Source organism: Dermatophagoides farinae, chromosome 10 (assembly GCF_024713945.1).
Source record: "Dermatophagoides farinae isolate YC_2012a chromosome 10, ASM2471394v1, whole genome shotgun sequence".
Classification (NCBI taxonomy): domain Eukaryota; kingdom Metazoa; phylum Arthropoda; class Arachnida; order Sarcoptiformes; family Pyroglyphidae; genus Dermatophagoides; species Dermatophagoides farinae.
In genome coordinates, this window is record NC_134686.1 from 2,491,683 (window position 1) to 2,513,406 (window position 21,724).

General features: G+C 29.8%; 8 protein-coding genes and 1 long non-coding RNA gene across 15 annotated transcripts; 5 read left to right on the forward strand and 4 right to left on the reverse strand.

The window, feature by feature from the left end:
- Positions 1–255: 255 nt before the first annotated feature.
- On the forward strand, positions 256–886 carry LOC142597863 (uncharacterized). The gene is made up of 3 exons (XR_012832465.1): positions 256–324; positions 391–627; positions 694–886. It is a non-coding gene; the product is annotated as an uncharacterized LOC142597863 (long non-coding RNA).
- A 104-nt stretch (positions 887–990) lies between these two features.
- On the forward strand, positions 991–6,076 carry LOC124491209 (uncharacterized). Its single transcript, XM_075734425.1, is given in 5 exon segments — positions 991–2,055; positions 2,130–4,168; positions 4,170–4,383; positions 4,443–5,783; positions 5,855–6,076. Coding segments are annotated over 5 exon segments (3,732 nt in total). The 5' UTR covers positions 991–2,009; the 3' UTR covers positions 5,947–6,076.
- Positions 1,147–1,746, reverse strand: LOC124500606 (uncharacterized). Its single transcript, XM_047064698.2, has one exon. It carries the CDS (start codon positions 1,744–1,746, stop codon positions 1,147–1,149), a length of 600 nt encoding a protein of 199 aa, XP_046920654.2.
- An 800-nt stretch (positions 6,077–6,876) lies between the features above and the next one.
- On the forward strand, positions 6,877–8,356 carry ITP (ion transport peptide). Its single transcript, XM_047064699.2, has 3 exons — positions 6,877–7,073; positions 7,151–7,363; positions 7,882–8,356. Coding segments are annotated over exons 1-3 (321 nt in total). The 5' UTR covers positions 6,877–7,071; the 3' UTR covers positions 7,988–8,356.
- Positions 8,357–8,667: 311 nt separating this feature from the next.
- Invadolysin (leishmanolysin-like peptidase, invadolysin) lies at positions 8,668–15,849 on the reverse strand. Of its 6 annotated transcripts, none has more exons than XM_075734579.1 (11): positions 15,390–15,849; positions 14,646–15,196; positions 12,008–12,682; positions 11,848–11,930; positions 11,635–11,746; positions 11,378–11,571; positions 10,967–11,318; positions 10,716–10,900; positions 10,144–10,642; positions 9,887–10,081; positions 8,668–9,814 (listed from the first exon to the last, which is right to left on the reverse strand). In XM_075734579.1, the coding sequence occupies exons 3-11, from the start codon at positions 12,254–12,256 to the stop codon at positions 9,617–9,619; spliced, it is 2,067 nt and encodes a 688-aa protein (XP_075590694.1). In that variant the 5' UTR covers positions 12,257–12,682; positions 14,646–15,196; positions 15,390–15,849; the 3' UTR covers positions 8,668–9,616. The 6 variants fall into 6 exon arrangements, with proteins under 6 accessions (XP_075590694.1, XP_075590695.1, XP_075590690.1 ...); XM_075734580.1 differs by having other exon boundaries at positions 12,008–12,621; positions 15,390–15,845; XM_075734575.1 differs by having other exon boundaries at positions 12,008–13,588; positions 15,390–15,845.
- A 59-nt stretch (positions 15,850–15,908) lies between these two features.
- Positions 15,909–17,764, forward strand: LOC124500346 (tyrosyl-DNA phosphodiesterase 2). Its single transcript, XM_075734582.1, has 5 exons — positions 15,909–16,252; positions 16,314–16,538; positions 16,602–16,986; positions 17,048–17,218; positions 17,293–17,764. Exons 1-5 carry the CDS (start codon positions 16,050–16,052, stop codon positions 17,635–17,637), a joined length of 1,329 nt encoding a protein of 442 aa, XP_075590697.1. The 5' UTR covers positions 15,909–16,049; the 3' UTR covers positions 17,638–17,764.
- A 75-nt stretch (positions 17,765–17,839) lies between these two features.
- Positions 17,840–19,790, forward strand: LOC124500344 (mitochondrial glutathione transporter SLC25A40). 2 transcript variants are annotated; one of them, XM_047064405.2, is made up of 5 exons: positions 17,840–18,141; positions 18,207–18,377; positions 18,525–18,580; positions 18,657–18,724; positions 18,796–19,790. In XM_047064405.2, the coding sequence occupies exons 1-5, from the start codon at positions 18,051–18,053 to the stop codon at positions 19,541–19,543; spliced, it is 1,134 nt and encodes a 377-aa protein (XP_046920361.2). In that variant the 5' UTR covers positions 17,840–18,050; the 3' UTR covers positions 19,544–19,790. The 2 variants fall into 2 exon arrangements, with proteins under 2 accessions (XP_046920361.2, XP_046920360.2); XM_047064404.2 differs by having other exon boundaries at positions 18,207–18,580.
- Positions 19,580–20,778, reverse strand: LOC124500347 (fas apoptotic inhibitory molecule 1). The gene is made up of 3 exons (XM_075734584.1): positions 20,471–20,778; positions 20,096–20,381; positions 19,580–20,018 (listed from the first exon to the last, which is right to left on the reverse strand). The coding sequence occupies exons 1-3, from the start codon at positions 20,585–20,587 to the stop codon at positions 19,804–19,806; spliced, it is 618 nt and encodes a 205-aa protein (XP_075590699.1). The 5' UTR covers positions 20,588–20,778; the 3' UTR covers positions 19,580–19,803.
- On the reverse strand, positions 20,643–21,695 carry LOC124500345 (uncharacterized). Its single transcript, XM_047064406.2, has 3 exons — positions 21,398–21,695; positions 20,836–21,324; positions 20,643–20,763 (listed from the first exon to the last, which is right to left on the reverse strand). The coding sequence occupies exons 1-2, from the start codon at positions 21,661–21,663 to the stop codon at positions 20,844–20,846; spliced, it is 747 nt and encodes a 248-aa protein (XP_046920362.2). The 5' UTR covers positions 21,664–21,695; the 3' UTR covers positions 20,643–20,763; positions 20,836–20,843.
- Between the last annotated feature and the right edge of the window lie 29 nt (positions 21,696–21,724).

Sequence of the window (21,724 nt, forward strand, 5' to 3'; positions counted from 1 at the left end):
TACCTATTTTTTTCTCTTCTTTCTTTTCTTTCTTTCTTTTTTCATTTTGCCAAATGATAATAATAGGTGTATGGTTGGATGGATGGATGGATGGATAAACAGAAAAAAGAGAGAGAAAATCATTGACAAAATACGAAAAAAAAGTGAGAGAAATGTGAGATGATTGTTATTGTTGTTGTTGAATGATGGTAGAGATAATTATCATTCATTCATTCATTCATTGTATAGTTGGCCTCTGGTCATGATCATGACCATCATCCATCCATTCATCCATTTGTTTTCGTCCTAAACATTCGAAAGATAATCCAATGATTTATGTTTGTTGTATGTGTGTAGTGTGTGTGTACTGTGTTTTGTTTTTCTCATTATTTATTCCATTTTCTTTCGTAGTTCCAGAATTCCAGTGTTTAGTTTTATGATATCAAAATTTTTTTTGAACAACATTCAACAAACATATTGATATATTTATTCCATTCTCGAGCTACCCTGTAGAATCCGGGCTTTTGTAGACATTTTTAGGTGTCAGAAGCTCGTTTCTACAGGTTTCTTGTTAATGGACCATCATCGATTCAAGTGTTTTGTTTTTTTTTTAAACAACAACAATTATTATTAAACAATCATTTTCAGGTAATTTTTTTTTGTTTGTTTATTACATAAGTGTCATAATAATCTAACTTTTTTTTCATTTTCTAGACAAACAAAAAAAATCATATTGGCAACGGATTGACGATGGCGATAACAATGATCATGATGGAAATTGATAAATGGCAAATGTTCAAATCTTGATTCATCTTGTGATCAAGTTCAAATCATCGAACCAGATTATAATTAATAAATTTACAAATTTTTTTGAAATAAAATTCTTGTTGTTCTTGTTGTACATAAATGAATGATGAATGAAATAATTTCCAATCATTCACTATTAGAATGATCAAATATAGACCTATTGCTGCCATCTAGTTTCGTATTATTCGTTCATCCAATTTCATAGGGTGATTTTTTTCGAACTTTCTGAATTGGACACTCATCATGTGTTTGGTTGATTATTTTCCAACAAATGAATGCGATGATTCAAAATGATGATGATTACAAATTATTTTTCAATATAAAATTTTTGTGGTTTTATTGTAATGATGAATGAAATCATTATTGTTCTAAATCTTTAAAAAATTGTAATGCATCTGTAAAACCAAATTGTTTTAAATTGCCTGCTTTTGGTAATCGACCAACTATTTGAAAACCATAACGTTGACATGTTTTTATCGACGGTATATTCGTTACGTAAACAAGATTTGTATATAATGCTTTAAATTTTAATAATTGTGCCAAACGAATACATTGTTCGACCATAAAATTTGCCAATCCTTGTCCACGATATTTTCGATTCACTAAAAGACCATAATTTGCTAAATGTGATGATCTTCCAGGAAAATTTGGTTTTATATAGAATCCACCAGCGATTGAATTAGAATCTGGACTAGTCGATTCCGCTAAACGAATGATGAAACAATATTTGGAAAGAAAATATTGTCGAAATTCATCCAGGTTTATTGTTTCTTGTGGATATGTTTGACCTTCTTCAATAACATCGTGGAATATCTCATATAAACCATTAACATCGGATTCTTGCCATGTATCAAGTGAATATTTAACACCAGTCGGACTTGTATAAAAAGTCGGTAAACAAAGCTTTTCTCTATCTACAATCGGTATCGGTTCATTCTTATTTCCATAAGCTGATGCCATCGTGGTAAATCAAATGTTGACCGAAAATTTATCGATTGTATCGATGTTTTCGTTTCATTAAGAATCTTTTTTCTGTTTATGGATTAAAAAAATGTTCGAGATTGAAGTGATAATACGACACGTCAGTACTTTGTTCATCTTTAAATTTTAAACATTTTTTTCTCGATTAAAAGATTTTTAGTATTTGAATCAGCAATCTTCATGATCCATTCTTTACCTCAGTGATATTTATTGTGTGCACGTGTCATTCAAGAAGTATAATTATGGTCAACGGTGATGAGGACTCGATTTCAAGCAATAATCATGACGGTATGTTCAAATGTTCTAATTTAATTGATTTAATTTAATTTTTTTTTTGTTTTGTTTTCAATCGAATTCATCAGAACCGGATGTAAATATTGAACGACGAAATGTTTCGAAAAAAATCCTCATCAAAGGTCGTAAAGTGAAACGGCTTACAAAAAATTTCAATGAATTGGATGAAAGTGATGAAGAATTTTTCAATTCATCTGATGGAAAAAAGCCTATCGTTTCAAAATCACATAATCAAAGTGATAATTCTTCGGAAAAATCTGATGATAGTAAAACGTTTGGATTGAAATTCCATAATAAACTTTTGAATACTGGCAAAATTTTATCACATTGGAATGATAATCCACAGAAGATTATTGTCGATATGAAACTGTTAGAAAGAACAAATAAAATAATTCAAAAAATTGCCACCGTTGGTCTGGATAATCCATCATCATTAAACAATGATGAACAGAATTTCGAATCAAAACCTCTTGAACGTTGGTCTTCAAGTATTGAATCTGGACATGAAACGGACAGTACAAGTAAAACAAATCCTATTGTTGAAGAAAAATTAGCTCGAATTCAACAAGTTGAAACTCAAATTGCAAAATCTGAACTTCCAAAAGTTGAGACAATTTTTTATGATAAAGAAAATTGTTCGATACCGAATGCTGAAAAAGATATGGAAAAATCCAAAGAAATTTTCGATAAAACTTTAGCCACAAATGACACGGCTCAAGCTTTGATAAATTTTTCCAACATAACAAATTCCTGGCTATCTGGTTTAAGTTCGGCAACAAAAATTGTTGGTGAAGCTACAAAAACTGCAGCATCAACAACGATGAATCATGCTGCCAAACAATTGGTGAATGCACAGAATATTATATTGACAAATGCAGCTAGTTTACCGGTTGCAAAAAATTTAACCAATGTTGATCGTTTGATTTTTGGACAAGATAATCAACCAACATCTCATACTTCTAGTATCGAACCAGATTCTACTATAGCCGATGATTGGTCGAATGATTGGGATGATGAACCTATTGTTTTGGCTAAAAAAAGCCAACCATTGTCCAACGAAACGACTATTCCATTATCCGAAACGAAAGAAATTCCAGAAATCGGTTCACTTTGCAATAATGAAAGCGTTCCTTTTCTATGTATTTGTCCACCGTATATTCCAAACTCAAATGATTCATCTGTGAAAGAAGAACCATTGGATGGTTGGGATGATAATTATGACATAGAACAAACAAAAATACCTGAATCAAATGAAAATGAAGATGTAAAATCTATTAATGATGGCTGGGACCATTGGGAAGATGATGAAACCAGTGAAAATGTAGAGTCTTTCTCGAAAGATTTAAAATCTAAGACTAATGATCATGAAACACAATCTTCATTAATTAAAGATGATGTTGATGAAATCGGTGCATTTACTGAAGACCAATCACCAGCTGAAATAAAATTCTTCGATCAAATCTCTTGTCCTTCAGAAATTCCGCCATTTGAATCAGCTGATGATCAATGGGAAAACAATGACTGTGATATTGATTCTAGTGATGAAATTATTTTAAATTCGTTACCATCCGCTGTTAATAACCCAATGCTGCAACAAATCGGACAGGATTTGGAATTGGAATTAAAATCAGATAATCAATTTAAAAATGATAATGAAATTGCTGAAAAAGTACCTTTAGTAATAGAAAATACCGAAGATTCAATTTTAACAGCAAATAAAGCAAATGATTCAGATAATATTGTTTCATCTGATTCAAGTACTGATTGGGAATATCAGAAAAATCCAATTGAAGATCGAAACGAATCGTTCATTGCTAAAGAACAAGATGAAATTGTAGATGGATGGGATGATTGGGAAGATAAAGAAATCGAAGCACAAATTACCGATGAACAACCAAATTCATCTGAAATCGAACATCAATGTCAATCAATTGAACAAAAACCAAATCCGATTGATTGGTCAATCGATTTAAATTCAAATGATATGCTGACCAAAGAAAGTGAATTAAATGTTCAAGAAATCGTTACGAATCACGATAAAAATCAAATCGTTCAAATTGATGAATCAATATCTGATGAAAAGATTTCAACCGATTTTGGATTTACAATTAGAATCTGAAAATCTTGAATGCAACACTATATCGGCAGCAACATTATCAGATTTAGATGCCTTCAAAGAAAAAATTACAACTGTGATAGATAATATTAGTGAACCTCGTGTCTTACCTTCATCAACACCTTCATTCGATGAAATGGCTGTTGAAACAACGGCCGAAAAAATTCCATTGGATCAAATAAATGATGATGAATTACAAATCAAAAGTAAGACCAATTGAAACATTTAATTGTTATTATTAATTTAAGATCTTTATTTAATTTAGATGAAGAAAAGATTGAAATAAATCCCGATGTTGGTTCGATCTATAATGAAGATGATCCTGATATAAATAATTCAAACAGCCGCCAAGAAGACGATCAAGAAAAGAATGATTGGTGTGAAAAAAATATTGACAATCAAATTGAACTGGAAATCAATAATGATCAAGTAACTGAAACGAATTTGAAATTCATACCTCTTGATGAAAAGCAATCTTTTTCGAGAGAAGATTCTTCTTGTGTTGAACAATCAAGCATGATTGAAAAAAATGTCCAAAATGAAAATTCAAAATCCAATGATTGGGATGATGATGCATGGAATGATAATTGGAACGACAATGAAACAAACATTGTTACAATTTCTCAACCAGATCAATTTGAAGATTCGATTACGGAAAAATCCTCTACAGAACAAATCGATTCAGTCAAGACATTTGCTGAAACACAAAAAATTGATTCAGCTGTATTAATTTTACCCAAATCAAATGAATCCTCTTCGCATAAAATTGTTAAAAAATCTGATCCCATATTCGATGATATGCAATGTGGTTGGGATGATTGGGGCGATGAATCTCAAGTCGATCATGATGTGCTTTTGAAAATCGAAGAAAAAACAAAAACTTCTGATGTATTAGAATGTGAAGCTGTTTCGAACGTTCAAATGGAACAAGATAATCGAAAAGATGTCGAAAAACCTAAAGTAGAATCTATTGTAAAGAATGAAGAATCTACCATCAAAGCTGAATCTGCTGTGTTGATCTTACCCAAACCAAAAGAAATTTCATCAAAACATCATAAGGTTGTTAAAAAATCTCAACCTAAATTCGAAGAAGATCAAGATAATGACTGGGATGATTGGACAAAAAAAGATTCGGTTGTTGAAACAAAACCATTGAAAACTCATTCAAAGATTGATCGTTTATTGGCAAAAAGCAAACCAAAATTTAATCTCGTTGATCGTTTTGATTCTGATTCTAAGCAGCAAAACAAATCGAAACCTAAATTTGCCAAAATCAATGATGATGATGATGCATGGGATGATGATGAACAAGACTGGACAAAGCGATCCAATACCAAAAAAACAGTTGCAACAAAATTTGAAAATAATAAATCTTCACAGAATTCAATGGCAACAGCTATTATGGCACCGTCATCGATTTCATCCAAACAATATCATCAATTACATAATCAAGTGCAATCGAATTCTTATCATTCAAATTCTTCTCAACAACCACCATCATCCAGTGGTGATTTCCGATCGGCCATAAAAACAGCCGCCGTGGCAACAGTGTCACATGCCGTTAGAAATTGGTCATTCAATCCTGTTTCCATATTTGATTCTGTGGGTAAGTAATCGTTTTCTTTTATGTTTCATAATATAAGAATTAATTGGTTTGTATATTTTTTTTCTGTTTAGTGGATAATCTAAGTAATGTTGTGGGCGTACCATCGGCTGAAGAAATGGCCACCATGATGAGAAAACAAAACCAACAGCCTAAAAATGGCTAAACTACTATCTCTTTTTATTTATTCATTTATCCTGTTTCCGTCCTGTTGTCCTTTTTAACTGTTTATAGATATTTAAAATTTTTGTTTTATTGATGCTATTTTTGTTAATTAATTAAAATTTTATTCTATATATCTGTTTTAAGTCAATAGATGTCAGCATTGTTGTTGATGATTTAAATTTCAAATCAAATCATCATTTCAATAATGATGATTGCTATATATACTACATATGTTGAATAAATTTATCTATAAAGATCAAATTGCAATAAGCAATCGAATCGAAATCAATTATTTTGACAAAAAAATTGAATTGTTTCATTAATCGAATGATTTAATAAAATGGATTATGACTAAAAAAAAATATGGTGGTGTTATATACGTAGATTACCCATCTACATTTTTGTCGAACCATGAGAAATAATATATAAGAAAAGATGATGGGAAAAAAACCATACAAACAAAAAAAAAAAATTTTTTTGTTTTCTTCTGGACATGACATGACATGACGAAGTTGAAACGTTTAAACAACATTTTCATTTTACACACACACACACACACACACACACACTCCACCCACAAATAAACATAAGAAAAAAAGTATATCAACAAAGGCATGTCATGCTATAAAGGTAGAAGCTCAAACACACACACAAGAAACAAACAAGAAATATCTTGTATATGTGTGTGCGTGAATACATAAACGTATCATCATCGTAAGATATAGATAGATAGATAGATAGAAAAATTCAAAACAAGACGAATGAAAAAAAAAATGGTAAGACAAGGCGGCCGCTTTGGTGATAATAATCATCATTATTATTATTATTTTTTATATTTAAGATTATTATCAACGAGAAGTAAAAAAGAAAAAAAAATAAGATCGTATGATTTACACGAAGTTATAAATATGGCTGCAACGTAGCCATTTGCAGGCATTCAGATTCAGTTGTTTGTTTCCTTCCATTCATAAATTTTTTTTTTCGTCGATATTCTGTTTTCGTTCATTTTCACATCATCAGATAAATAATAAATTGATTATTATTTGGATTGATTTATTGATTTTTCATCGAATATCGTTGATTTTTTTTGTCTACTTTTTTTTATTGGTCATTTTATCCCATTTTAATGTATGTAATTTTTTTTAAAAATTTAAAATTTAAATTTTTTTTTTAATTTTAATTTAAATGATGATTCATTCATTTAGGAATAAATCGGCCATTACGAAACGAATTGGTACATTGTTGGTCAGTTTTTTGCTGTTTATGGCAGCATTTGTCATTAATAGCAGCGAATCAAGAAGTTTCACATTGCTTGGATGTCTTGGTGAATATGACATTAGTAAATTTACTGAATTAGATCGAATATGTGAAGAATGTTATATTCTTTATCGTGAACCTGAATTAAACATCAGTTGTCGGTATGTTTTATTTTCATTTCTATTGTTTTAATATTCTTCCTATATCTTTATTGCCGTTTTAACCATAACCATATTTGTACAAATGACCGGTCGGTTAATCTCTTTTTCAACTTTGATTACTAATCGATTGCATCAGGCACACACACACACACACACTCATAGACTCGCATACACCATCCGATCGACATAGTTGGAATTCCTTTGGCACATGGCCCTAATTATCATCATAAAAATAGTGATTTATTGAAGCTATAAAGGTAGTATAACTATATTTTTTTACAGACACATGTCTAAGATCACGAAAAAGCCGGCTGGTCATTTATTTTCACAAACATGTTTGGACAACATGGCTTCTTTATATGATGATACATCAACATAGACATACACATTTAGCCTTAAGGCATTTCTAATATTTTTCCCACCTTGTATGAATCATCATGTAATTTTTTTTTCTTGACATTCATTTGCGAAATTATCTGATCATTTTTTTTTGTTTAATTTATTATTAAATTATATAGGAAAGATTGCTTCCGAAACGAAGTGTTTGGTAATTGTGTTGATGCGTTAAAATTATCACATGAAAAAAAGAAACTTCTGGAATTTGTCGATCAAGTATTTGGTTGATCAAATCACCGAAACCAACAATAACAACAACAACAACAAAAACCATTAACAATCAATCAATAAGATCTATCTTACTGTCTATCTATCTATCACTGGTCCTGGTGTGTTACCTTGCTGCTTTGTTTTTTCACAGCAAAAAAAAAATCCAACAGTTTTTGAAATAGAACCAAATTGGAAAATTCAATAATTTTTAGTTCGCTTCCCGTTGCCAGTATTTTACAATTTTTAATCAAATTTTTTTTTATTTTTATAACCAAAAAAAACAAAACAAAAGACATTTGACAAAATTAACCAAAAAACGTTTTTATCATTCGAATTCAATTAAAAAAAAAAAAAAATAGAAATAAAAAAATAGAAATTCTCCAATCATTTCCTTATGAAAATTGAATTTTTTTTTCATTCATTGAAAAAAAGACGATTATTGACAACATATTTTTTTTGACCAATTACGGACTACAAGTCCTAAACGTACAAAAAGCATGTATATATTTAATTCAATTTGGGTTTGGCTGATTGTTGGCCTGATCGAGGTCACCCACACACACATGCATAACTTATGAAAGTAAAAAAAATAAATTGTCCGGCTATTTGTGTGTGTGTGTGTGTGTGTGTATGTCGTCGACGTGTTGATCATCACGTTTGCCAATCTAAAAAAAAAAAATTTCAATGATTCATATCTGTAGATTTTTCAATTCTTTCTTTTAATCAAAAAAAAGTGAATTAAATTTTCATTCATTCTTGACATTCATTTTGTGAAAGCGGAATTTTGTTTTTTTTTCTTTGAATCATATCTCTCATAAAATATAAATTATAAATGGTAAATGAACAATTAATAAAAATAAATAAAATTAAAAAAAATTGGTCACTTGTGTGTGGGTGTTTGTGTCGATTTCAAAAAAAAGTTATAAGTAAATGATGGAATTTTAAAAAATAAAAGAAAGCTTTTACATTAATTTAGGCAATGTTGAAATTCTGTATATATAAAAAAAAGAAAGTGAAAAGAAAATCACCTGTTTAAAATTTCCTATTGTTGTTTTGAAGAATTTTTTTTTTTGGTGCTTAAGAATTTCTGCAATTTTTGTATAGCGATGATTCCATGGTGATATATAAAAAAAATGATAGAATGATGAAAGCCCTTTGAGGGAAAACAAATTAAGATTTTTGCAAAATGAATGAATGAATGAACGAATGTTTAAAGTTCTTAAATTAAGCCCATAAAAGATGAATGAGTGATGAACTATGATGATTAGAAATTGGACTCTGGAATATTCTTTTGTTTTTTTTTATTGCTATCGCAATAAAATTGATGGGAAAACATGTCGAATGGGCTTTTGATATCTAGATGACAATCTGTAGATACATATGTTACAGTAAAAAAAAAATCAAGTTAAGAGGGAAAATTGGAAAAACAACAGAAAAAAATACTGTCAACATAACAATTGATAAAAAAGCTGATAAAACAGAATGGTAATCTAAAGAATGTGTGTGTGGATGATAAAGATGTTTGTGTGTGTGTGTGTGTGTGCTACTCTTGGCTTGTTCCCATCGTTATCGTTATCATCAACACACGATATCTCACACACATACACACACACACAGACACAAAACATTATCATACAATCATTCATGTTAGAGATGTGAATGCGAGAATGTTGTGAAGAAAAAATGGGTGATTATCACAGATGAAATTAGATAAATAAAAAACAAAAAATAGGAATAATTTTTAAAATAATTCGGTGTTGTTGCTGAGCATTTTAAATGATCACGATCATATATTGTTTCATTTTTTAAACGTTCAAGACTTTCAGGATCGAGTTGTTTGCAGTTCTATTTGACAACAAAAAAAAAATAGCATCAATCAATGATCATATGTTCAATGTATACGAATGACACACATACCGAACATAGTTCCGTACATTTTGGACAAATAATTGAACCTTTATGTAGCCAATTATTATAGGAAAGTTGAATCTTAATCTCTTGATTATCAAACATGCAAACATATGTATGATTTTTGATTATAATGCTGAGAAAACCATCTTCCGTACATCGATATTGATAACAACCAGAACCCCAATGTTGCCATTGTCGTATCTAATATGAATGGAAATATCCAATATATTAGAAAGAAAAATTATTCATTCAATCAATATTACCTCTTGACATGTTCGTTCGACCCACATTTCATCGCCATGATTCATACATTTCGAATTGGTTCCATAATGTTCGAGAGCAAAATTTTTTTCGATAGATGGATTATTCTCAGGAAAAGAACATTTCGATCCACGAACAGTTTCATTATTCTGTTTCCATGTGAATTCCTGTATATAAGGACAATAATCGGCCAAAATAACGGAGCCACCATAATAACTAACAGCATCTTGGCTAACATTTTTTATCTCATCGAAAATCTGAAATTTTCTATCCAATTTTTGATCATATTGACGTAGATTACATAAAGCTACCGAATCTCTATTGTCATTACATTCGGTCTGTAAAGGATCTTTTTTCACACGATCACAAAACGGATGAATCGATTTGCCTTGATGACGTTTTGTATCCATCCATTCTTTACATGATTTCATTGCAAAATCACAGCCAAGATTTCGACCCCATTCCAATGGCTGTGCTAGACTATAATTGACCTTGTACCAACTAAATGTGGAATAAAAATAAAATTAATTCATTAAAAATATCGACGTTTTAAAAGAATGAAAAAAATGCTAACCCAGTATCTTCCATCAAGGCTAATGTTATTCGTGAATAGACAGGATTCTGGGTATGTGTACCGGTCATGGCTTCATTTTCAAATAATCGTTTCTCCCAATGAGTCAACAATGTTCCATCTTCACCTTGGTTTTCTAATTCAGCTCCTTCTAATTTAGAACAATTAAAATGGTTTCGTACTTCTCGCTAACAAATCGATAAAATAAAGACAATAAATAATTAAATCAAATAGAATGAAATTTTTTATATTACCAAGACATTTGGTGTAGAAATGACAAAAACATTATTCGTTATATTTCCACCTCGTACCATCCAATTTTTACGTGGAACACGTTGTAGAATTTTTTTGGAAATCATCAACATTGATCCACCACCATTAAAAGTGGATCGATTATTAGCCAAGGTCTGTTGTTTGTTTTGCAGTTTTTTAAAAGCATCAACAGTCGGATTCAAACCATTCGGATCAAGATAGAAGGCATATAATGAAACGGAAAATCCAAGTGCATGTAAAATTTCATGTTTAAATGTTGAGATCAAAGTCTCTAGATCTTGTGGTTTGGTCGATATTGAATCCGGGCATATATTTGCATGTCCTGCGATTGGTCTGAAAATCAAATCAACATCAATATTACTGTTGTATTATATGTTTCATCCATTACAAACCGATTTAACGTAGTTTCCTGTTGACAATGAGCAGCATAGGCAATCGTACTGCCCTTTCCACATCGAACCGATTGTAATGTTGAAATATAGAAAACAAAATCAGCATCTTGTATACCATTGATTAACGAATGATTTGTGCCAGATGGTTTTTCTCGTACACAATCTCGTCCATGTTCATCACAGACAACACAATCCTGATAAAACAATAATAAAAGTAATTAATAAAAGTATTTAAAAATCCATTAGGAAATATTTACTTCAAGATGTTCATCAGGTATGACAACTTCACCACAAAGTGTATGCTGTTCACATCCTTCAATACAATAGTCTTGATTAACTAAAAAATCTGGATTATCTCGTATACATCGTCTGCATTGTTGAATGGGAGAGACGAAAAAAAAAATTAAACAATAGTTTAAGGATCATTAATCAATCATCAACAAAACAAATGCAAATGTTAATTAACTAACCGATTTAATTTAATAGGCACATGGAATGGTTTTACAAATAATGCTTGTTGCCAATAGCTAATTGCTTCAGGTAATACAACTTTCTGTTTTAGTTGGCAACAACAAAAATTGTTGAATTAATTTTCAGTATTATATAATGGAAAATAAAAAACAAACATACATCAATGATTAAATATTTTTCCTTGGTAATTTTCTCTACACTTTCATCATAAAAATATTTGATTCGTAAATTTTGATGATGATTTATTGTTGGTTGTTCATTGCGTTTATTTCTATTATGATGATGATTGATATGAACAAATCGTATCTGATTTAGTTTAGGTGGAATGTGACCACATGGAAATTCTTTTCTTAAATTTAAATATTCATCATCATCATAATTATGATGATGATGATGATCAGTGATCATATGTGACAAACATAATGTTGAATGGACAAAATATTAGGCCAAATAATAAAATGACAAATTTTCGATGACTAAATGATGATCGTATTGTGATGTTGATGTTTAATGTTGAATAGAATGGCCATAATGGTGATGACCAATAATTTTTCTGATTATAATATGACATGTTTCAAGATGGAAAATTAAAATTTTATCACCAGAAAAAGTGTGAATGAATGAACGATGTGAATTGGTTAGAAATAAATTTGAGGTATATATCAAGTATATCGATTGTTACCGGGTTGATAAATTCTTCATGACTTTATTTTCATTTTTTTTTTCATTGCTGTTGTCGACAAAAAATAATGATGATGGCAGGGGGCAAAAATCTCGGAAAAAAAACGTAACTTGAGAACATATCATTCGTATTATATCGTGTGTGTGTCTTGTCTGTGTACAAGTGAGAATAAAATGGATTATTAATATATGATGATGGATGAAAGTTTGGTGCGAAAGTTGTACACAGTGGCAAAAAAATAATGATTTGGGGTGGTTTGAAGAGAAGAGAAATGAAAAAAAAATTCTTTTCTTTATTCGTTGAAAGATTTAGATGATTGAAATTTGAAACAAACAAAAAAATTATCTCATTTTACATCATTCAGATCATTGACATAATTATATTATAGCTACTATATATATGAGGTATATATTGATATTTTATTTGATAAAATTTCCGACATGAATTATGATGATGATGATACCCTGTATGATTATGAAAAAAATGATGATGATGATGAGTATATATTGTTTTCACAAGAAAAAATTCATATTTTTTTTGTCGTTTTGTTTTGTTCTGTTTGGTTCTTTAACCGAGTAATAATGATAATGATGATTTTAACGACATTTAATTGTTCATTTTTAATTTGATCTTCTTCTTTCATTCATTATATAGTTTAGTGTAACTCTCTTGTCATTCTCATGTCATCATCAAATTTTAAACGATGATAATGATGATTATAGAAAAAAAACTTTAAATTTTTCTCTAGAAAGTTTTAGTATTTACCAAGAAAAAGTCTATAGTTATTTGATTGGATTTTTTTTTGTTTTGTTGCCAACGACTGCAGTAATGAAAAACAACAACCAAAACAAATGATTTGATGATAAAAAACTTTTTTCTTTTTTTTTCTTCAATCAATTCGCAATATATAGTGATTGTGAACTTGTGACACACACACACAAAACAATACCAATCAAAATAATAGAGGAATAATTCTGGGTATTTTGTTATTCGCAAACATACACAAACACACAAAAAAAAGTTTTTGAATCTTGCAGGAATCACAATGTAAAAAAAACCTGAATTAAAAAAAAAACACGGGAGAGGGAGAGAGAGAGAGAGAAAGAAATTTAATGAGATGAAAACAAAAGTTGGTTTATTGAATTGAATTGAATTATTATTGTTGTTGTTATTGAATATTGAAATATTTGGTACATTAAAAGCCACTATAGAAGAATTAATTTTATGTGTGTGTGTGTGTGTTCATGATCATAATAATAATAATGGGATAATAATAATATTATTATTGTCAATAATAATGCCCGAAATTTAGAAAATCTATCTTTAAAAAGCCGCAATCAAATAGCAGTAGCAAAACGCCAAAGACAACGACCACCACCACCATCACCAAGAAAAAAAATTGCATTCAATTTGAAAAAAAATAAAAAAAATATGAACGGAAAAGGGCAAAAAAAATAAACCCACAATGCTTATTTTTCTTTGTTGTTGTGATTTAAATCATCGTCATCATCATCATCATTGTTGCCGTCATATTAGAGTCGACGCCAGACAGAAAAAATGATTTTTTTTTTCTTCGGTACATCAGTAGTGAATGATGAAAAATCTTTACTATTGCATGTTTGCATTTACTATCTTCTTCTATGCACACATAGACTGCAACGATTTAAGAAACGAAACAAAACAAAACAAAAAAAAATCGTCTTTGTCGCCCATCGAAACATCCACACACACACACATGCACACATAAACATAATTACACACCATCATCATCAGACAGATTAACTTGACTGTAAGCTTCACTGTATGATTTCAATGAATGATTTTCCATTGAATTGAGCAGTATATTAAATCAATGATGATGATGATGATGATGATTTGGTAAAGAGGTTGTAAAAAAAACAACAACAACAACAAGCAGAAGAAGCATAACAACAATATATATTGTGATGTGATGATGTGAGGATACAAAATCTTAATGCATTAACAATATTGTATATTGCAAACAAGTGGTGATCCTCAATGATGATGAGAATTTATATACACTGTGTATATATTGTATATGAATAAAAATTGTAAGAAAGAAAAACCAAAAAAAAAAAAAATTACATCACATACCCACTTTAAAAAGAAGAAGATTTGAATGAAAATTTAAAGTTGAATAACAACTTCGATGATATTGATTTAGACAGGTTGGCTATTTAAATTTGGATGCTCAATGTTGTCGTTGTCGTTCTCATGTGTGTGTGTGTTTATTGAATAATTTGCGAAATAAAAAAAAATCATGATTCGCTAAAAGCTTTCGATGATGATGATCATGATTATTCTTTCATTCATTTCAAAAAAAATTCTGGTATAGCAAGTTTTCTTTTTTTTTCTTACTCTTGTGTTTAGATTGTCGACTTTTTTTGTGAATGAAACAAGATAAATTTTGGCTATTTTTTTTCGCCGCCGGTGTTCTTTAATGGTTTGTTTTGATGATAACTGGTCACGGCATGCAATGTTGCATTTTGTTAATCACAAGAAAAAAAAGACAACGACGATAAGGTCATACGATTCATTGGTTTTGTAACCGAAAAAAAGGCATTTTTCCAGCATTGGTTGGTGTGAATGATGGGAGCATATATGAAAAATTTCTTCAATTTAACTAATAATCAATCAATCAGTGGCTAGATAATGAAAAAAAGGGAGAGAGAGAAAAAAAAGGAAATAAATCGTTAATCAAATCAGAAGAACAAGCAAAAAACAAAAAAAAATGACAAATTGAAATTGAGCAATGTTTTTCGTTCGTTCGATTATTATCCAATAAGAATGGCAGTAAAAAAAATTTTTGTTTTTTTTTATATTTCTATTGGTTCATACCAGATGATACCAGTTATTTCTTGTTGTTCATCACTTGATTGTTTGTTTTAGTTTTTTTTTCATTTTTTTTCTTGTTGGACACACTTATTGTTGTTGTTCGATGATGATATACATTGACAATAATAATAATAATTTCATTTCAATTCATGATATTCAATATTTTGGAATTCAATTTTTCAATGTAAACAATTTTGTTTAGGCACTTTTATCATGAATGAATGAAGAACCATATAATAAATAGCTCACCAGAATGAATATAAATGGGTGAATACATAAAAATGAAACATTCTTGTTGTTGTTATATTGTTGTTGAAGCCCACAACCATCAACAATTATATTATGATTAATGCATGTTGGTTTTGGGTTTCATTTTTTTTTTGTTCTGGTTGCAGGTATACAGGTAATGTAAACAATTCTGATGACCGAATATATTGTGTTTGTTTGCAATCGAATCTCAAATTACAAGAATGAGAATAATTTTTTTTTTTTTCTGTTTGTTTATCAAACGAAACTATCGATACAATCAAAAAATAAAAATGAATGAGAGTTCATGACCGCATGATGATGATTCAGCATGAATGCGAATATCGAAGCATGACATTTATTTAAAGCTTTCAAATGCCAATCTGATTCAAATAAATTTTTTTTCCACTACTAATCATGGATAATCAACAAAAATTAATCGATGAATTTATGACTGTCACCGAAGGTGACAATCAAACAGCGCAAGAATATCTGAAAAAACATTCATGGAAAGTTGTTGAAGCCATAAATGATTATTTTGAATGGATGATTAATGAAGAATATTGTCGAAACGAAAAACAACAAGAAGAACAAGAATATAATGATGAGCCTGATCAAAAGTATGTTGCAACAAAATTTCGATATCTTCAATAATTAATAATTTTCTTTGTGTTCATATAGGAAAGCAAAAGTTCAACATGATGATGATCGACAAAAATTAATCGATGAATTTATGGCTGTCACCGAAGGTGACAATCAAACAGCACAAGAATATCTGAAAAAACATTCATGGAAAGTTGTTGAAGCCATAAATGATTATTTTGAATGGATGCATGAAGAATATTGTCGAAACGAAAAACAACAAGAAGAACAAGAACAAGAATCTAATGATGAGCCTTCTCAAAAGTATATTGCAACAGAATTTCGATATCATCAATAATTAATAATTTTCTTTGTTTGTTCATATAGGAAAGCAAAAGTTCAACAAGAGGATGATGACGATGATGACGATGGCAATAGAAATCAACAACTTCGATTATTTCGTCATATAACATATAATATTGATAGTTTGAATGAACAAAATCTTAAAATTCGCATCAAAGCTATATGTAAAATTATTATGGATGAAAAAGCTACTATTGTATTTTTACAAGAAGTTCGCAATGAATCTGAACAGATTATTCGAAAAAATTTATCCAATCATTTTGAAATGTTTTCTGGTTTTATAGCCCATTCAACCGATTATTATACAATGACTTTAGTGGCTAAAAAATCATGGATCCAAATTGATAATGGACAACAAATTATCAATTTCAAAGATACTCGAATGGGACGAAATATTCTTCGTACTGATGTAAGATTTTGATTTTCGTTTTCAAATTTTTTTTTTTTTGACATTTCATTTTTATCTTCAGATCACCATCGATAATGCTAAGTTATGTTTGTTGAATACACATCTTGAAAGTACGAAAGAATTTTCAGCCATTCGTCAACAACAATTGGCGCATCTATTACGAATGTTTGATTCAATTGATAAACAACATACAATTATTGCTGCCGGTGATTTTAATCTACGTGACAAAGAGGTTTAAAAAAAATTGATGATTGATTTGACAACATTTAATATTGATATGTTTTTTTTTTGTCTGCAATGAAATAGCTTGCTGCAATTGGTGGCCTACCATCGAATGTTCAAGATGCGTGGTTGGCAACAGGACGTCGTCGTGAAGTTCAATATACTTGGGATATGTTACGTAATGATAATCTTCGATACAATGATGATGATGAATTGGGACGACAATCTTCAAGTGGTGATGGTCAACGACAATTCAAACCACGTATGCGTTTTGATCGAGTGTTTGTACGTTGTTCCATACCATCATCACAAATAGATCTTGTTCATTTTGGATTGATTGGTCTACAACGTTTGAAACCTCATGTTTGTTTTCCCAGTGATCATTGGGGTGTCATTACATCATATCAAATTTATCCAAACTCATCATAATACAATTTATTCAATTCATTCATACATTTTACCTTTTAATGTCATTACAACAGCTTTGTTTGTTTTCATTTTTTTCTGTTGAATCATTTGTTGAATAAATTTCTAATCTATTTTTTAAACCATAAAATTCATTAAAGAAATGATGAATGAATTTGTGTACGTCATTCATGATTAGACTAGAAAAGTCACGTGTTTTTTTTTTATTTTCGTGATATCATCAATTGATGTGATGAATAATTCAGCATTTGTATTTTTATATATTCGCTAGTTTTTTTTGTTGATTTTCATTTAGGTGGACAAATTAAAAAAAAAAAAATTTCACTCACCTCCTGTGTCCTCCTCCTATTCATCATCATCATCATCATCACCATTATCATCATTGACTAACAACGTGTATTCGTAACATTGACAAAATGGATAAAACAAAAATAATGGATGTAAAAATAACACCTGTCCAGCAGATGATTTCATCATGTACCGGTTCATTTTTAACATCAATTTTAGGTATATTTTTTGGATTTTGTTGTTTTGTTTTTATTATAAATTCATTTGTTGTTAATTTGTTTTAGTTACACCATTGGATGTGGTCAAAATACGATTACAAGCACAGCAAAAAGAATTTATGAAAAATAAATGCTTCCTTTATTGTAATGGATTAATGGATCATGTTTGTTATTGTCTAACGAATGGTAATGGCAATGGAAATGGCAATGGCATTAGCAACGATTCTAAATTTAACGGTAAACAAAATCAAATTAATGGACAACAGGCTAGCAACAAACAGACAAATTTTAATTATTTTCATTCATCATTGAATAAAACAACAACAAAAAAAACCAATACACATTGTTCATATCATAGTATATCTACTGTTAAACATTTGACAGACAAACAGATTAAAGATCTTTGGTATCGACGTCCAAATTATTTCAATGGAACCATGGTATTTTTTTTCATTTATTATATATGAATAATAATATGATGATGATGAGAAATAACTCATTTTTTTCATACTGTAGGATGGATTGATTAAAATTGCACGATATGAAGGCATTACATCATTGTGGAGTGGATTACCACCAACTTTGTATGTTTTTCTTTTTTTTTTTATTTACATACCTTTTTTCGGAATTTTTTTTTTTGTTTTTATTCAATCAGAATAATGGCCGTACCAGCAACTGTGATGTATTTCACCATCTATGATCAGATATGTGATAGACTTCGAAAAAAACTTCAAACACAACAACAACAACAACAACGAGGAGGAGGTAGTATAGCAAATGTTTTGATACCCGGATTGGCAGGTGGATCAGCACGTATGGTTGCCGCAACGGTAATCTCTCCATTAGAAATGATTCGTACGAAAATGCAATCACAAAAATTAAGCTATCATGAAATCGATACAGCCATACGTCAATTGATACGTTCGGAAGGTGTATTTCGTTTATGGAACGGTTTGAATGCTACACTACTTCGTGATGTACCATTTTCCATAATTTATTGGCTAAATTATGAAAATCTAAAACGTATATTTGAAATGAAAGAATTTGATTTTGGTTTCAGTTTTTTGGCCGGTGCAACATCTGGTGCTATTGCCGCAACCATCACATTACCATTCGATGTAGTCAAAACACATAGACAAATTGAATTGGGTAAACAATTGGTCGGTGATCGTGATACTAAATCAAAAAAGACCAAAGATATTATGATGAAAATCTATAATGAACGTGGTTATCGTGGCCTATTTGCTGGTATTGTACCAAGATTAATAAAAGTTGCACCAGCATGTGCCATAATGATTAGTACATATGAAACTGGTAAGAATTTTTTTCGACAATATAATTATTCCAAAATGATCGAACAACAACAACAGCAACAGCATCAAATCATCAATCAAATGGGTTAAATCAATTTTAATTTTTTTTTTCTTTTCACAAAATGGACAAAATGGAATAATCAATTACTAGTCTGTTAACAAATTTTTTTTTGTTTCTCTTCACTGTATATTCTAATATATGTGTATAAATTAGAAAATGAAATTCTATATGGAATTATTTTTTTCTTCTGCCTTTTGAAACATTTTTAAAATCGATCACTGTGTTTTTTTGTGGTGATAAAATTAAAAAAAAAAAATGAAATGAAATTCATTGATCATCATTTGTTCATTCATTCAACATCTTTTTCATTGACAGATTGTCCATTCACTTCTAATACATAAATCATACCTTTACGTTTATCACCACTGCTTATGGTTTTAATACAGCCACAATTTTGTTGTTGTTCATCCAAATTGAATTTAATTTCAGTGCCTTCGGAATCACCAAATTCATGTGTTGTATCTTTTTTCTGTCCATTTACCCATACATCTAGGGTATCTTTTTCTGCGGTCGATTGATTGATTGATTGATTTATTGATTGTTAGTTGTGAAAAAAACAAAACACATTTTCGTTCACATACCTAATACAACACGAAATTGTTTCTTTTCTTGTTTGTTATCATTGCCATCATCATTGTGATCATCATCATTCAAATCAAAATGCCATGCACGCATAATTTTTGATTGTTTTTCGCGAAATGTTTTAAATTGTTTACCATTAACATATAGAATATATTCATATGTAAAACCAAGACAGGCATTGATGACAATTTCACATTTAGCATATACTTCATCACTATCTGGATTTTTTATCTCAAACGGTTCACTACCGACCAATTTGAACATCCATTCTTTTTTCAAAATAATCTAAAAAATTTTGGAAAGAAAAACAAAAAGTTAATTCAAATCGACAGTATGTAGAGAAGAAAAAAAAAACAATAACGAAACTCATTTACATCATTATCGATCCATAATACACGACGGCCAGTTGTTGTTCCATGTTCGAATTGAATTTTATGTATCTTATCATAAAGTGGTACTTCCCATGTGCCAACCAAATCGTTCATATTCATATTGTTGTTGTTTTTTTTGTTTTTTTTTCAACAATAATCCAAATCCAACCAGAAAAAAAAAATCGTTGTATCGTTGTATTTACCAATTCGATATTTGTGTTTCAAGTGAAAAAAAAACAAAACATAAAACCGGTGGTTACCATTGGTAACCAGCGCCGATGAACTAATTTATTTTTCTAAAAGAAAAAAAAAGACAAATGATTATCATTACAGAATTTTCATTTTACAAAATAATCAATAATATTTACATGAAAATTCAACCAGAATGGTTAAAATTTATACGAATCACATTAGCATCATGATCATCATCATCATCATCATCGTAGTTTTCGTCAAAATCAGATTGTTCTGATTCATCATCACGAGTTCTGTAATCATAAAATCGAATCATTTGTTTGTGTAATGAATCTTTTTCTTTGCCAATGGCTTTTTCCAAACATTCGAATGATTGTTGATATGTTAATGTTTTCATTGTATGTTCATGTTTGGCTGGTTGATTGCTGCAATGATTTTGATCAAATAAACGGGCACGATTCTCACTATAAGCATCTTTATATGGTGAAATAGTTTTCATCATTTCATCTTTTTCTTCTTTTATGGACAATTCTTCTAACAAATGTTCGGTTTTTGCAATACTTTTGTTCACATTTTTCTCACGGATCGATAGTTCTTCTTGAATTTCTTGCAGAAATTTTTTCGTCTTTTCACCTTTATCCTTGAGATTGTCTAAAAGTTTTCTGGAAATTTTTTTTTCATTATCATTATTAGACTTGAAATTTCAAATGAAAAAATTTCAAAAAATAATCATACCTATTTCGCAGGATTCTTTGTTGTTTTTCAAGTAAACCTTTCAGATCATCCAATGATAATCGTTTCAAATCGGGTCGATATTGTTCTTTGATTGTTAATGGATCATTTTGTTGATTATGACTTGTTGGCAATTCGAATGCAGGCCTTTTCGTAATGGCAATCGGTCCTCGTTTATTATCATTATTACAGCTTTGTTGATTTTCATCCTCAAATTCTTCTTTAACATTTTCCAATCGAAATTGAACTTTACGATTCGAAGGCGCCATTGATAATTTGATGATTCTTTTCAATGTGATGTATGAATGAATGAATGAATGAATAAATGAC

Bases quoted from the DNA above. Each gene is read 5' to 3' on its own strand.
- LOC124500606 (XM_047064698.2), bottom strand. From the start codon at position 1,746: ATGGCATCAGCTTATGGAAATAAGAATGAACCGATACCGATTGTAGAT.
- ITP (XM_047064699.2), top strand. The intron at 7,364-7,881 runs GTATGTTTTATT...TAAATTATATAG, and splicing joins GAATTAAACATCAGTTGTCG to GAAAGATTGCTTCCGAAACG.
- Invadolysin (XM_075734579.1), bottom strand. From the start codon at position 12,256: ATGATCACTGATCATCATCATCATCATAATTATGATGATGATGAATAT. The intron at 10,901-10,966 runs GTAATATAAAAA...TCGATTTGTTAG, and splicing joins TTTCTACACCAAATGTCTTG to CGAGAAGTACGAAACCATTT. The intron at 10,643-10,715 runs GTTAGCATTTTT...TTCCACATTTAG, and splicing joins GCCTTGATGGAAGATACTGG to TTGGTACAAGGTCAATTATA.
- LOC124500346 (XM_075734582.1), top strand. From the start codon at position 16,050: ATGGATAATCAACAAAAATTAATCGATGAATTTATGACTGTCACCGAA. The intron at 16,253-16,313 runs GTATGTTGCAAC...GTGTTCATATAG, and splicing joins AATGATGAGCCTGATCAAAA to GAAAGCAAAAGTTCAACATG. The intron at 16,987-17,047 runs GTAAGATTTTGA...TTTTATCTTCAG, and splicing joins GAAATATTCTTCGTACTGAT to ATCACCATCGATAATGCTAA.
- LOC124500344 (XM_047064404.2), top strand. From the start codon at position 18,051: ATGGATAAAACAAAAATAATGGATGTAAAAATAACACCTGTCCAGCAG. The intron at 18,142-18,206 runs GTATATTTTTTG...AATTTGTTTTAG, and splicing joins ATTTTTAACATCAATTTTAG to TTACACCATTGGATGTGGTC. The intron at 18,725-18,795 runs GTATGTTTTTCT...TTATTCAATCAG, and splicing joins AGTGGATTACCACCAACTTT to AATAATGGCCGTACCAGCAA.
- LOC124500347 (XM_075734584.1), bottom strand. From the start codon at position 20,587: ATGAATATGAACGATTTGGTTGGCACATGGGAAGTACCACTTTATGAT. The intron at 20,382-20,470 runs GTAAATGAGTTT...AAAATTTTTTAG, and splicing joins TATTATGGATCGATAATGAT to ATTATTTTGAAAAAAGAATG. The intron at 20,019-20,095 runs GTATGTGAACGA...AATCGACCGCAG, and splicing joins ACAATTTCGTGTTGTATTAG to AAAAAGATACCCTAGATGTA.
- LOC124500345 (XM_047064406.2), bottom strand. From the start codon at position 21,663: ATGGCGCCTTCGAATCGTAAAGTTCAATTTCGATTGGAAAATGTTAAA. The intron at 21,325-21,397 runs GTATGATTATTT...AAAAATTTCCAG, and splicing joins CAAAGAATCCTGCGAAATAG to AAAACTTTTAGACAATCTCA.